Here is a 15867-nt window from a genome sequence, read left to right as displayed (position 1 = left end):
GGCACAAGCCCCCATTTCAAGGCTGGATGAGGCAACCCAGTAGGATGGAAAAGGGTCCCAAGCACAGGCAAAAGAGTCACTCCCCTACCCACAACTCCCACTGCTGGGCGTCCCACAGAACACCAAGCCACGGAACACCAAGCCACAGAACACCAAGCCACGGAACACCAAGCCACGCAACCGTGACACATATGCTGAAGACTCCACTTACACCCATGCACGGTTTGTGTTTGTCTGTCCAGTCTCTCACACGTGGTCTTCTCTTTTCTCCTTATCTTTTCGTTGGTGGTGTTTGTTTTTTTTTTCCCTTCAGTTCTAGGAATTGGATTTAGAACTAGGCAAGTGTTCGACCACTGAGCCACATCACCAGCCCCTAACCCTGGTGGATTCTGGGCAAGGTCTGTGCTGTTGAACAACATTTCAAGCCTTTTTTTTTTTTAACCCGGGGGTAGGGGGTGGGTGGGAGGCAGGTGTTCATTATGTAGGCTTGGTTGGTCTGGAACTCACTATGTAGACCAGGCTGACCTTGAACTCACAGCTATCTGCCTGCCTCTGCCTCCTGAATTCTGGGTTTAAAGACATGGGCCACCACACCTAGTCTCCAGACCCTTTTATTTATTTTTTTTGAGACAAGATCTCACTACGTTGTCCAGGACGGCTTTTGAAGTTACTCTGTAGCCAAGCAGGTTTTGAATTAGTGATCCTCCTGTATAGCGGGACTTCCATAGCCACCGGCTGTACAAATAAAGACACAGAGGCCTTTTAATATTTTAAACCTTAGATGGTTCGGCTGAGCAGAATCCTAGCCACCTACCTAGCTTATCCCAGCTGTCTTGCCACTGTGTACCACCACGTGCCACTGTGTACCACCACGTGCCACTGTGTACCACCACGGGCCACTGTGTACCACCACTGGCCACTGTGTACCACCACGTGCCACTGTGTACCACCACGTGCCACTGTGTACCACCACGTGCCACTGTGTACCACCACGTGCCACTGTGTACCACCACGGGCCACTGGGTACCACCATGGGCCACTGTGTACCACCATGGGCCACTGTGTACCACCACTGGCCACTGTGTACCACCACGTGCCACTGTGTACCACCACGTGCCACTGTGTACCACCACGTGCCACTGTGTACCACCATGGGCCACTGTGTACCACCACTGGCCACTGTGTACCACCACTGGCCACTGTGTACCACCACGTGCCACTGTGTACCACCACGGGCCACTGGGTACCACCATGGGCCACTGTGTACCACCATGGGCCACTGTGTACCACCACTGGCCACTGTGTACCACCACGTGCCACTGTGTACCACCACGTGCCACTGTGTACCACCACGTGCCACTGTGTACCACCACGGGCCACTGGGTACCACCACGGGCCACTGTGTACCACCACTGGCCACTGTGTACCACCACGTGCCACTGTGTACCACCACGGGCCACTGTGTACCACCACGTGCCACTGTGTACCACCACGGGCCACTGTGTACCACCACGGGCCACTGTGTACCACCACTGGCCACTGTGTACCACCACGTGCCACTGTGTACCACCACTGGCCACTGTGTACCACCACGTGCCACTGTGTACCACCACGTGCCACTGGGTACCACCACGGGCCACTGGGTACCACCATGGGCCACTGTGTACCACCACGGGCCACTGTGTACCACCACTGGCCACTGTGTACCACCACGTGCCACTGTGTACCACCACGTGCCACTGTGTACCACCACGTGCCACTGTGTACCACCACGGGCCACTGGGTACCACCACGGGCCACTGTGTACCACCACTGGCCACTGTGTACCACCACTGGCCACTGTGTACCACCACTGGCCACTGTGTACCACCACGTGCCACTGTGTACCACCACGGGCCACTGGGTACCACCATGGGCCACTGGGTACCACCATGGGCCACTGGGTACCACCACATGGCTGCTTCTCCCTCTCTGCCTTCCTCTCTTCTTTCCTCCCTCGCCTTCCTTCCCTCTCTCTCTCCTTCTTTCTCTCTCTCTCTTCCCTCTTCCCCATTCTCTTTCTTTCTTAAATTTTTTTTTTGTCTTTTTGTTTTTGTTTTTGTTTTTCAAGACAAGGTCTCTCTGTGTAGCCTTGGCTGTCTGGACTCACTCTGTAGACCAGGCTGGCCTCGAACTCACAGTGATCCACCTGCCTCTGCCTCCCCAGTGCGTGTGCCACCACCACAGGGCCTTAAGATTTTTTTTATATGTATGGCTGTCTTGCCTGAATTTTTGTCTGTGTTCCACATGTATGGCTAGTGCCTGTGGAGGCCAGAAGAGGATGTCAGAGCGCCTGGAATTGGAGTGAACAGTTGTGAGCGGCCATGTGGGTACTGGGACTTGAACCGGGGTCCTTGGGAAGAGCAGCAAATGCTTTTAATTGCGGAGCCAACTCTCTAGTCCCCATCTATCTTTATCTCCCTACGTCCTCTCATCTCTGGCAGTACTTTCTTCTGTCCCTCTGCATCTTCCGGTTAATCACAAAGGCGGTGGCTAGAACGCCAGTCTCTGTGGCCGTAATCAGTGTTCAGATCCCAGCTCTGCTCGTTTCTGACTGTGTGATGTTGGGCAGACCACCTCACCTTTCCGAGTCTCCGTTTGCCCCGGCAAATGTGTAATAACAATACTTCTTTGTTCCATAGAGAGAGTTGACGGAATCGTTTAGAAGCATCCTTAGGAGGCCCCGCATGAGCGGTTGTAATCGTTTCTCTTCCTCAGCCTCTCGGGATCTCCAGCTTCAATCCCACAAGCCCCTGCTTGGTATCGCTCCTGGTGACCTTCCCCCTCTTTCTTGGTTTCTCTGCCTCTGTCTTTAGGCCCCGCCCCCCATCTTTCCCTTTCCAGCTGGTCTCCAGAAAACATTGGCCCCGCCCCCTCCCCAGCATCTTCGTTTCCAGTTCTGGAGACTGGACCAAGGACGTCGTCATCCATGCTGGTAAGATTTCTGTCAGTGAGACATAGCTTCAACACTTAACCAAAAATTAACTATGAGACAAGGCCTAATTACACTGGCTTTTTAACTGATTCTGTAGCCCAGGCAGGTCTTTGACTTTGCGTGGGTCACTCCAGGAGCGGCTTAGGATGGGCGGGACCTAGGATGATGTTCCACCCACCCTCTGCATCCAGACTTCCTCTTCCGGTCACTATAAAGCTGCGGCTCTTAACCTGCCTGATGTAGTTCCTTAATACAGTTCCTTATGTTGTGGTGACCCCAAACATAAAATTATTATTGCCGGGCAGTGGTGGCGCACGCCTTTAATCCCAGCACTCGAGAGGCAGAGGCAGGTGGATCGCTGTGAGTTGGAGACCAGCCTGGTCTACAAAAAGAGTTCCAGGATAGCCACGGCTAAACAGAGAGACCCTGTCTCAAAACACAAAACAAAAAAAATTATTATTATTTATTTATATGAGTGCTCTATCTGCATGTACACTTGCATGACAGAAGAGAGCATCAGATCTCACTATAGATGGTTGTGAGCCACCGCGTGGTTGCTGGGAATTGAACTCAGGACCTCTGGAAGAGCAGCCAGTGGTCTTAACTGCTGAGCCATCTCTCCAGCCCATAAAATGATTTTTGTTGCTACTTCATAACTGCGGTTTTGCTGCTATGAATCATAATGTGACTATCTGATATTAAAACCCCCATGTGAAAGGGTCATTCGACCCCCAAAGGGGTTGCCACCACCCACAGGTTGAAAACCACTGCCATAAAGGATTTTTCCTCTCGCATTATTTAATTCAGCCAAGTCAGATACAAATCTACTATCAAGAAAAAAAAATTTTTTTAAACCAGGAAATGATACAAAAAGCCTGGAAAAGGGTGCATTACTGAGCAGGTTCCGCGGGTGTAAAGGCGGGCATTTCGCCTCCGTTGTGCTGTTCTTTCTATGAATACGAGCTAGGATCCACAGGTATGTGGCGGGCCCAGGGCTTGGGGATGGAAGGGCACGCGACAGAGCCGTTGTTGGAAGAGGGACTCAGCGAACGCGCATACTCAGCTGGAAAGGCCTTGGCAAATTGCCCAGCCCGGAGCTGAGCGGGGTCAGGTCGATGTCCTCAGGCTCCACCAGCGGATGCAGCGTGAAGTTCTGCAGGATGGAGGTGAGGTACAGGAAGAGTTCCATGCGCGCCAGCGGCTCCCCAAGACACAGTCGGCGGCCTGTGTGAGTGGGAGGGGCCGAGAGGGGCGGTGGGGTAAGAGGGTGTGTGGGCTGCAACCCCCCACCCCCCGTATTCACAGAGGAAAATATGTGGGTCCGACACCAGGCAGCTAAAGTTTTTGAGGGGAACGAAGCCCAGGCAGCTGCCAATTACGAGTGCGACCTGCCTGGGTCAAATCCTATATCAGAACGTTACCACAGCTGGGGCGGAGCTGGGGTGCAACCCAGTGTGATCTGGGTACGGAACCCAACTCTCAGGCACTGTCCCTTCTCAGAGGCAGAATCTGGCCCACAAAAGGCAACGTATCCGACTTTATTCTTCGTTTCCTCCTCCCAGGACTGAGTTACTAGGATTCCCGCCCCACTCCTCGCTTCCCTGCCCCCTTCCTTGGAGGAGTGTGGGGCGGGGAGTGAGGTGGGGACATGGGGGTGTCGGGGGTGGGGTGGGCAGGGGGCGGGAGCCAGCCTGGCAAGGTAGAGTTAAGAAAAACCAGGACCAGCAGCGCCACCTAGTGGAAAGTCTGATCATGGTCATTCTTAGAGTAATTGGTTTCCACCTTAAAGGAACCAAACTGGAAAAGGGAAAATTCTGCATGCCAAACCATGGATGGAGTTAAGGATGGGATGGGATGGGATAGATGGAGAGGGTTTGGAAAGCAATGTTAGAAACACGGTTCAAAAGAGCGGCTTCGTCTCTCACCAGCCGAAAACGGCATGAAGGCGGGGCTCTTCTTGAAGGATTGGTTGGCGTCCAGAAAATGCTCGGGGTTGAACTCCTGAGGCGTCTTGAACTGGTCGGAGTCGTAGTGCACCGTGTTAAGAAGTGTGATGACGTCTGTGCCCTGGGTGGGTGAGGAGGCAGAGTCAATGATGTCGACTCACGGAGGACTTTAAAAAAGAATTCTTATTTCATGTGTGTGAGCGCTCGCCAGCATGTATGCGTGTGTGTGTGTGTGTGTGTGTGTGTGTGCGCGCGCGCGCGCGCATTGGCGGCTGGTCTCCTGGACCTGAGGTTGTGAGAGTTGCTCTGAGGACGCTGGGGGATCCAACCTGGGTCCTATGGAAGAGCAATCAGTGCTCTTAACTGCTGAGCTGTCTCTCCATTCTGGAAGATGGTTTGTCCTCCCCCCCCCCCCACCACAAACTCGGGTTTCCACGCTGCAAAGTCCCAGGGACTTGTAAAGTGGGGGGTCACAGACTCCATTTAGGGTTCCAAGAGATAGGTCGTTGCTGAGATCCGAGAAACGAATGGGGCCACCCTCGGCCCTGAGCTTTGTAGAAGCAGATGCAGGATTTCTGAGCGGCAGTGGGGCTACGTGGGGTGTAGGGGGGGTGGGGCGGGTGTGTGTGTGTGTGGGTGGTGGTGGTCCGATTCTGGAGAGGGAGTCAAGGAGGGGGCTTGAGATGGGGAAGGGGCCTGGAGTTCCAGTCCCTTCGGGTATGAGATGGGGTTTCTGGGAAAGGACTCTGTTTTTAAGAAACTGTGATGGCTAAACCAGGGGTAGTTGCCTACACTTGTAATCCCAGCATGCCTTGGGTGGAGCCTAGACCATCAGGAGTTCGAATCTACCCTCAGTCACAAGAGGGCGTTCCAGGGCTACAAGAGAGTTCTGCCTCAAAAACAAAACAATACAAAACCAAAACAAAAAACAAAACAAAACAAAAACCCACAAAAACAAACAAACAAACAAACAAACAAAAAACCCCGAAAGAAGCAATTAAACAAAAACTGGGCAGGAGAGATGGCTCGGCTATTAAGGACACTGGCTGCTCTTGCGGAGGGCATGGGTTCAATTCCCAGCATCCACATGGTTGTTTCCAACCATCTGTAACTTCAGTTCTAGAAGAAACAACACTCTTTTCAGGCCTCCTCGGGCACTCTATGCATATGGCGCACAGACGTACATATATTCAGGTGGAATAAATAACCCATACACATAAAGGATACAATTTAAAATTGAAGAAAAATGTTTAAAAAAACCAACAAATCAGAAATAAGCACCTTTCCAGCTCCGCAGTTTTGCACCCTGGGAGCTGACTGCTAAGGTCAAGGGTACCCTTTGGCCAATGACAAGAGCCTAGGTTACCTCTCCCTACCTATGCTACCTCGTGTTGTTTCCGGGGGCCCAGCACACCTTAGGTATCAGGAAGCCGCGGAAAGGCGTGTCCCGGATGACACGATGCGGCAGGTTCATGGGGATGACGTCTGCGAAGCGCTGTACTTCGTGGATCACGGCGTCTGTGTAAGGCATGGAGGCGCGGTCCTCCAGCGTCGGCATCCGCGAGCGCCCCACCACGCGGTCGATCTCCTCCTGCACGCGCGCTGGGGGCGGAAGGATAAATGGTTCTTGAGGAGCGGCTGGGACTGGAACAGGTTTGTGAGAGTGCACCGGAAAGGATCAAGTCGGGAGCTGAGGCAGGAGGATAGCTGCAAGATCTGATTAGTCTGGGTGTCAAAGCCTTCATTTTAGAGAGAGGGCAAATGTTGGTGGTTGCAGGGGGGGGGGGGGGGGTTCTGGGTGTGGCTTTGTGTAGGTGGGCTGCTTGCATCCCAGGACCCTCGTTTGATTTCTAGAAGGGCGAGCTTTTGTGGTTCATGAACCCAGTGGGTGGGCTGGACGGCCCAGAGGTCTTTGGCTAAGCCAAGGAGACTGACACCCAAGGAGGAGGAGCCTTGGGGAGTGGGAGGCGCACATGCTGTGTTAGAGGTAGGTCGTGCTGGTGGGAAAGAGGTTGAAGTCCTGAGCAGAAGCCATGTGCCTGGGGCTCGGGACGCGGGTTCTGGGCGCAGGGCCCATACTGCACAAGCTGGATCAGAACGGGGAATCACCAGCGCCGCGTGTGGACCCTGACGGTGACGGAGCTGGGGCGGGTCTTCTCGGTGGGTGAGGGCAGGAGAAGAGAGACGAAGTGTAGAGAGGCCCTTTTGCTGCCCCCGCGCGCGCGCGTGTACCTTGCACTTTGGGGTACTTCATGAGAATGAGGAAGGCGTGGCGCATGGTGGTGCCCACAGTCTCCGTGCCACCGAAGAGCAGGTTGTGGTGGTCATCAGCAGGGTGTTCATATGGAAGTGGCTCAGCGGGTCTTGCTTCTCCTGTGGGGGGGGGGGGGGGTCGAGGGGTGGGGCTGTGTATGTGTCAGGGCCCGGAGCAATCCTATACTTTGGAGCCTGTATGACCCGTGTCACCAGTTCTGTCCCTCTTGAGCAAACTCTTTTTTTTCTTTTCTTTTCTTTCTTTCTTTCTTTCTTTTTTTTTTTTTTGAGCAGGGGTGTGAAGGGAGAGAGAAAAAGTGGCAACGCTGCCAGATGCCAGGGTGAACAACTTGGCCAACCACAACAACTGGCTTAATGATCTGTTAATTGGCGGTGGCTCCGGGCAGCAGCCCAGCAGGGCCAGGTGCCACAGCTCCTCCTGTGGAAACGAGTGCCTGACTCTGCCCGGGCTGAGAACCGTGCAGGTTTGAGGCCCCGGGGGGGGGGGGGGGCACCGGGTGTGTGTGTGTGGAGGGGTGGGGTGGGGATGGGAGGGGGAGGGGAGCAGCACGAGGGCTTCACGTGAGAGGCTTTTTCATCTCCCGGCTACCTGTGCCATCTTTGTAAGGAAGCAGTCGATGAAGTCCCGGGACAGTTGGGGGTCTAGGGAGTCCTGGTGTTCCCGGACGCTGCGGGCGATGAGTTCTTTCATGCCTCCAAAGTTCCGGAACATGCGTCTATGCGGCCCGGGCACCCAGTCCAAGAGACTCGGGAAGATATTGTACATCTAGAGAGCAGAGTCGGAAGGGGGTGAGCTCACTCAGCGGGGCGTGTGCTTAGCTGATGCGCTAAGCAAGGGCAAGCAGGTTAAATAGACTCTGACCGGCTCTTGGCAGGGGCAGCCAAATTTTGCAAGGGTGAAAAGAGGGGGGCGGGGTGGAGGAGGACGAGTGGACTGTGGACCTGGGGGTGAGGTTATAAGGTAAGGAGTGGGGGCAGGCCAGGCCAGGCCAGGCCAGCTACATCTCGTCTCTGTTGGTTTTACTTGCTTATTTTTCTGAGACCGTGGTCTGGCTCTTCAGCTCTGGGTTGGTCAGGAATTTGTGGTAATCTAGCTTTAGTCTCCTTAGTGCTGGGGCTCTAGGTATGCGTCACCTCACCGGCCCCTGCTGTTTCTTTCTCCATGGGTAGACCCTGTGGCCCCTTCGACGCCCCCATCCTGCAACCTGGTTGACCTCAGAGCGCTGACCTCGCCCCAGGGGCTGCTCATAATCTGGAAGTTGTCGTTAATAAAGCGGATGATGGTGAGCAGCCGCTCATCGTCGTAGTCGAAGCGGCTTCCGAAGATGACCGAGCAGATGATGTTGGACACCGAGCGGCTCAGGACGAACACGGGGTCGAAGGGCTTGCCTGAGGCGGGGACGAGAAGAGGGGTCAGTGCCAAGCTCTGGTAAAGCAACGCGTCTGCAAACAGCCAGATAGAGGGTGCTCCCACCCATGACACGGTGTCTTGCAGTCCGGAACACTCACACGTGGCCGGCCACTCGCATGCAATATGACAAGGCTCCCAAAGTATTTGGCACTGTCACCCACAACACAGAACTCTCGCCGTATCCTTCAGAACAAGAAGACTTAACCCTAGGGCGGGCTACGACAGCAAACATCCGCTCACGAAATCACCAGTCAGTCCAGCCAAAAGAGGCCACAAGGGTGGCCGGCACTTGTAACCCCAGGTGAGGGTCTGAGGCAGGAGGACTGCTGCAAGTGTGAGGTCAGCCTGGACTATAGGCTCCAAACTGTCTCAACATCAGACAATTGGGGAGGTTTTTTTGGCTCAGGCAGGCTGTATCAGGCTGTTAACAGTTGCCTAGAACTCTGCCCTCAGGGGACCTGACACTTTCTCCTGACCTCTGCAGGCACTCACATGTACTTGGCACACACTAGCACAAAAACAGACACACATTAAAAAAAAAAAGGTCCTAAATTAAAAACAAATAGAGTTTGACATCTGCAATTTTAGCACTTGGGAGTTGGAGGCAGGAACCAGGCTTCCTCAGCTGCACAGAGACTTTTTTTTTTCTTCAAGACAGGGTTTCTCTGTGTAGCCCTGGCTGTCCTTGGCTTTGTAGACCAGGCTGGCCTTGAACTCACAGCGATCCGACTGCCTCTGCCTCCCTAGTGCTGGGATTAAAGGTGTGTGCCACCACCGCCCGGCTCACACAGTGACTGAGGTCAGCCTGGGCTATGACAGACCTTGTCTCAGTGAAAGAAACAAAACGGAAAAATCACAAACCAACAGACACACACACAAAAATATGCCAGCACAGTTAGCCCACAGACATCCCAAAATGAAGTCCCAATTGTACTTCCTCAGGATACCAGCACACAGCTCCATCCTCCTGCCGCACAGCACACGTCAGTAATTCACAGCGGACCACACTGTGGACATCATCAGGCGTACAACTAAGCAGCAGAAGAGTGTGACACACAAGTGAATCAACATAAGAGCGCAGCAGACTGCACAGTGCAGTCCCGTGCACAATGCTTGGGACAAACTTATCCCAGGATAGACCACAAACACATCGTCTGACCTCTAATCTTCCAACAGACAAACACTGGGGGATTCTAGGCAGGGGCTCTACCACTGAGCCACGCCCCCACCCCCTCACTGGGGGATTCTAGGCAGGGGCTCTACCACTGAGCCACACCCCAGCCCCTCACTGGGGGATTCTAGGCAGGGGCTCTACCACTGAGTCACACCTTCAAGCCCCCTGACTTGGGGGAAATTCTAGGAAGGTGTTCTCCCTTTTTTATTGTAAACCCCATGAGAAACAAAATGGTCAAAACCCGAAAAAAAAAATTTAGTTTCAATTATGTGTATGTTTGTGCGTGTCTTTCTGTGTGTTTGTGCACGTGTGTGTGTGTGTATGCCCATGGATGCCAGAGAGGCTGTCAGACCCTCTGAAGCTGGAGTCACAGGAAGTTGTGAACTGCCACGTGGGAACCGATCTCAAGTCCTCTGCAAGAGCAGCAAATGCTCTTAATCGTCGAGCCATCTCTCTAGCCCGCTCCCCGACCCCTGCCAGTTTTCATTTTTTGAGCAGGGTCTCATGTAACACAGACTGGCTTCAAACTCACTGTTTAACCGAGGGTGACCTCTGAACTCCTGGTCATCCTGCCTCTACCTTCTAAATCCTGGGATTACAGGTGTGCACTAGCACATCCAGGTCCAGATGTGGTGCTACCCTCCTCTTCCCCTCCCCTCCTCGTTTCCCCCTCCCCACCCTCACCCCCACCCCACCCCCACTTTAAATTGGATTTATTCACTTTATCTTGTGTGTTTGCCTGAGGGTATGTATATGCACCCTACGCTTGCTTGGGACCCGTGGAGGTTAGAGGAAGGCGTTGGATTCCCTGGAGTGGGAATTACGAAACGGTGGTGAACCGCCTTGTGGGTGCCTGGGAGCTGAGCTGGTCCTAACTGCTGAGTCCCCTCTCCAGGCCTGTGGTGAGTTTTGGGAGAACATCATTATCATATATCAGCTGGATGCTGGATGCTCCAGACAGCCCAAGAGCTGTGCTCACAAGACAAGCCTTAGATGACGTCATGCCCATTAGCCCCGAGGAGGACTGCTCCCACCACGGGCAGAGTGAGAGGCTTCCAGAAGCTTCTGTTCAAAACCCATGCTCTGGAGCCCATAAGCAGGATGGATGCCATTCCCGGGGTGTGACCTGACCTTCCGTTTTCTTCAGCACCTCCAGCAGGAAGCTGCCTTCCTCCAGGATCCGCTCCTCGATGCTCCGTTTTCCCATCCCAAAGTTCCGCAGGATTTGCACGGAGAACCTTCGGAGGGCCTTCCAGCGTTCTCCATTGGAGAAGGCAATGCCTGGGGAGAGGGAGGGAGGATGGCGAGGTCAACTGCCGCCCTCCTGGAACCGCAGCCACTGACCCGAGCCATCTCTTCTTGATGGTCTCCAGAGGAGGACTCGGTTGAGAATCTTCTCCCAGCCCCATTCTTCCAGAAAACCCTTCCTAACTCTGGCCTGGACCACGCACCCACTTTAGGTTCTGCAGGACTCTGGGCTTTCCTCACCTGATGGTGGTGCCTCCATAGTCCCCTGTAAAAAAAACCTGGTCACTGACGGCGGGCGGTGGTGGCGCACGCCTTTAATCCCAGCACTCGGGAGGCAGAGGCAGGCGGATCGCTGTGAGTTCGAGGCCAGCCTGGTCTACAAAGCGAGTCCAGGACAGCCAAGGCCATACGGAGAGACCTTGTCTCGAAAAACCAAAAACCAAACCAAACCCTGATCACTAGGCTGTCAGAAAGGCGGGGTAAAGGACCTATGTTTCATGCCACCGTGACCTTGTCATTGTCACCAGACCTTGTTGACGATTGCTTGTTTTACTGAGTGCACAAACAAGAGAGGCAAGCAAGAAAAATAAACACTGGCAACCCACCCGGGCGACAGGCCTGGTCTCTGAACCTTTTGCACAGCCCTTCATAGAAGTCAGTCCCTTCCCCGCTTTTTAAATTTTTGGTACTAGGATTGATTGAACCAAGGGCCACACAGACACGAGGCAAGGACTCGATCACTGAGCTGTATCTCAGACACCCCCTTTTACTTTTCTTCTTGATGGTGCCGCCCTATGTAACTGTGGCTGGCCTGGAACTCGTTACGTAGGCCAGGCTGGACTTGAACTTGCAAAGATCCCTGTGATTCTGCCCACCCAGTGCTGCCATTACAAGTGTGTGCCACCATGTTGGACTCTTTTTGTACTTTATTGTTGCTGTTATTATTATTATGACATTGCTACATTTATTTATTTATTTATTGTGTGTATGTGTGTGTGCACATGTGCCATAAATGTGTGGAGATCAGAGAATAACTTGCAGCAGTCAATTCTCTCTTTCTACCATGCGAGCCCAGGGATTGAACTCAGGCAGTCGGGCTTGGCAGCAGGCACCATTACCTCCTGAGCCGTGTCAGTGGCCTCATGCGTTATCATCATCACTATTATTATTATTATTATTATTATTATTATTGATACCAGCTGTCTTCCTCAGTCACGTTCCCCATCTGTTTTACTAAGGCAGTGGCTCTCACTTGAATCCAGAGTCTGCAAATCCAGCTACTCTGGTTTTCCAGCTCTGGGACTCTCTGGCGATCCCTTGTCTCTGCCTTTCCTGTACTGGGTTTACCGGCAGCTGCCAGGCGCACCTACCTGGCATTTACGTGAGTGCTGAGGATCCGAACTCTCAACCTCCTGCATCTGCGTCAAGTGCTTCATCCTCTGAGTCATCCCCCGAGCCCCTGAACACTTCCACCCCGTCTTGACCTGACTAGCCACCTTCATCTTTCAGGTCTCAGTTCAGGAGGCCTCTGGGGCAGGAATTCCTCCCTGGCTGGGCAGGCACTTTTTTCCGGTTCCTACAGCTCTCCAACCCAGTTCTGACCATGACGGGATGTCACGGTCTCGTGATGGCATGTGTTTTTCATTGAACTAGGAATCATGGGCTCAAGATCAACATCTTGGATTTTGTACTTTTTTTTTTCTTTTAAATTTTATGTGCATTGGTGTCTTGCCTGCATGTATGTCTGTGTGAGAATGTCAGAGACCCTTGGAGCTGGAATTACAGACAGCTGTGAGCTGCCATGTGGATGCTGGGAATTGAACCTGGGTCCTCTGGAAGAGCCGTCTCTCCAGCCCTAAGTCTTGGATTTCTTAAAAAAAAAAAAAAAAAAATCAAATCACGATTCCTTTTGACATAGTAAAGAATTAACTCCTGAAGCAGACGGAAGGGAGAAAGACTAAGGTAAAGAGACGGCTCAGTGGGTGAGGTGATCGCCAAGCACGCATGGAGAAACAAACGGGTTCTGTCCTCAGCACCCGTGTTCCGCAGGGCGTCACCACGGCTGTGTTGCTGCCTCACGCAGGGTGTGAAGACAGGCAGAGACAAATCCTGTCTCAAACAACATGCAAACAAACATCTGCCCGCGCCCCCTCACCCCCAAATGAGAGAGGATTTGAAATGGGGAACACGGACGGAGCCCTGATAGCGATCGGAGTTGGGTCGAGGCAGACAAAGAGGCAAAGGTCAATAATAACTTGGCACTTGGTTGAGTGGAAATTTGATGACGCTGTTGAGATAGGGTAAGGATTGGTAGGGTTGGACTGGAGCGGACGTGGCTGCTCGGATCCCACCCTCCCCGCAGGAAAGCTTGTCTGTGCCCTTCGTGAGGTCATTATGAGATCCGCCGCTCTGGATGTCATCGACCGTGACACGGCTCTGAGTCCTTTCCTAGGGACGCGAAAGACTAGAAGATGGGGGAATGTGCGCTGGCTTACCGTCACCCTTGGTAAAGTTGAAAAAGACAGGGTACGAGCCACGGCCGCTGAACTCTTCCCCTTTGTCCACAAGCGCCTCCTTCACAGTTTGGTACCCACTGAGGACGATCACCCGCCTGGGCCCCAGGTACACAGTGTACACTGACCCATATTTCTTGCTTAGCTGGAGGGAGAAGAGAGAGTTTCCTGGAGGGGGGGGGCTCTGTGGTCATAGGAACCCTTCCCCACTGCCCTTTGCCAGAGGGAAGGTCCCCTTGTACCTTAGTGAGGGAGGTCAGCAAGTCTTGGGAGCGGAGCTGCAACAGGTTTCCCAGGATGGGGAGAGGTTTGGGTCCTGGAGGCAGCTGGCCCTTGCCCCATGAGCTGAAGGTCAGGGACAGAGAGATGACAGCCAGCAGGAGAAACAAGATGGCCATGCTCACGCCGTCCATAGTGAAGGCAGCTGCAGTGCCTGCGGGCGGGGGGGGGGGGATAGTGTGGGGGGGGGAGTGGAAGAGGGAGAGAGGGGGATCCCTCTATCCCTCTCATTCCTCTGGAATTGCCAGGGTCCAGGCAACGGGACAGTGGAGAGGAGGAGAGACAGAGGTGACGTCACAGGGGGGAGAGGGCGAGGAGGAAGAAGGAAGAAGGGCAGATGGAAGGGTGGGAAGATACGGACAGATTGCCAGGATGGAAAGGTGGAGACAGACAGCTACAAGGACTCAAAGAAACGGTAATGAAACAGGGAGCCATGGGATCTACGTGCTTTCTGCTTATACAGCTGTATTAGCTACTATCTACCAGCCTATTGTGTATAATCTATCTATCTATCTATCTATCTATCTATGATATATCTCTCATTTGGTCTATCTTAAACCATCTATCAAAACACTGACTCTGACAAAAGAAATAATAAGACACACACACACACACACACACACACACACACACACACACACACAGAGAGAGAGAGAGAGAGAGAGAGAGAGAGAGAGAGAGAGAGAGAGGGAGAATATCAAATAGAGAAAATCACAGGAGAGAGGCTGACACAGGAGAAATGTGTGTGTGTGTGTGTGTGTGTGTGTGTGTGTGTGTGTGTGAAAAGAGAGAGAGAGAGAGAGAGAGAGAGAGAGAGAGAGAGAGAGAGAGCGCACACTGGCTAGAAGATGAAGAGAGATTGAGCTGGAGAGCCAGATACACACACTTCCCCACCCGGGTCTGTTAAGACAGGGTTTCACTCTGCAGCCCACCCTGGCTCTAAGATTCACTCGAGCCCCAGTCCCTTGAGAGACGGGATTACAGATATTCACCACTACACTTTGCTCAGAGATTCACACCAAGAAACAGAGTCAGGCTAATCCTAAGGGCTGCGTGCCTGCAGTCCAACATGGGAAGGCAGGAGAACCATTAACGGTTTGAGGGTAGCCTTATCTACATGGTGGGTTTCCACCCAGCCGAGGGCTATGTCTCAGAAAAGCCCGCCTAAACAACCCATTCAAGTAAAACCAGCAGCGAACCCCCCAAGAAACAAGCTCAAACCAAATCAAGCAACAACAGAGAAACCAAACGAAAAACAAAACAAACAAAAACCAAACCAAACCAAAACCCCAAAACCACGCCGGGGTAGACGCTGTACAAGAAAGAGTCCTAAAAGATATGTATTAAAATGACACGTGTGCCACTGCTCTTTGTTTAAAGAAAAGCAGAAGAAGAAAAAAAAAAAAGAAGGGAGGAATGGATGAAAGACAGAGAGAGAGAGAGAGAGAGAGAGAGAGAGAGAGAGAGAGAGAGAGAGCGAGAGCCCTTCTCCTAACGGGGCCTGAGGGAGCACAGAGGGCATAGGAGACGCAAGCTGAGACAGATACGCGAGTCCCAGAAGAGCTTCTCAGAGATGGAGCCAGCGACCTCTCTTGGGAGCCACCCCTCACCTGTGTCCCAGTGTTCTGTAGCAAGGTTCTGGAGCTCTTGTGTATGCTGAGGTGGGTGTGGGTGGGTGCTAGGGAGGGTGCCTGCTCTTAAATTGTCCTTTTCCAGGCTCCTCCTCTGCCCTGCCCCCCCCCCCTTCCTGGTTCTTCCAATGAGCTTCCCCTCCTGCCATCCCATCATCCCTTCCCTGTAGACCCTGGGCTCTCGGCCAGCTGGCATCGTGGGATGAACGAGGGCCACACCTCTAGAACCCTCTGTCACTTGACTGGGGCCTCCTGGCATGAAGGCTGACCTTAAATCTCCTCCGTGTGGCCAGTGCTCGCTATTTGCCTTGGAACAGGGAGGGCAAAGGCTTCTCTCCACTCAGGGCCTGGGTTGAGGAGAAGGTGGGGTTCTGGGGTGTTGGCCAAACAAATGAATGGGCCAAGGAGGGAGTGTGG

General features: G+C 53.2%; 1 protein-coding gene across 1 annotated transcript; it reads right to left on the bottom strand.

Moving 5' to 3' along the window:
- Positions 1–3416: 3416 nt before the first annotated feature.
- On the bottom strand, positions 3417–15546 carry CYP2F1 (cytochrome P450 family 2 subfamily F member 1). The gene is given in 11 exon segments (XM_084771612.1): positions 3417–4198; positions 4900–5041; positions 6335–6522; positions 7153–7242; positions 7245–7293; positions 7784–7960; positions 8423–8583; positions 10911–11060; positions 13523–13685; positions 13783–13973; positions 15430–15546. Coding segments are annotated over 10 exon segments (1473 nt in total). The 5' UTR covers positions 13954–13973; positions 15430–15546; the 3' UTR covers positions 3417–4016.
- Between the last annotated feature and the right edge of the window lie 321 nt (positions 15547–15867).

Source organism: Acomys minous (genome assembly GCF_964271855.1).
Source record: "Acomys minous genome assembly, chromosome: 20".
NCBI lineage: Eukaryota > Metazoa > Chordata > Mammalia > Rodentia > Muridae > Acomys > Acomys minous.
Note: the sequence above shows the minus strand (reverse complement) of the source record. Positions and strands in the feature narration are given on the sequence as shown.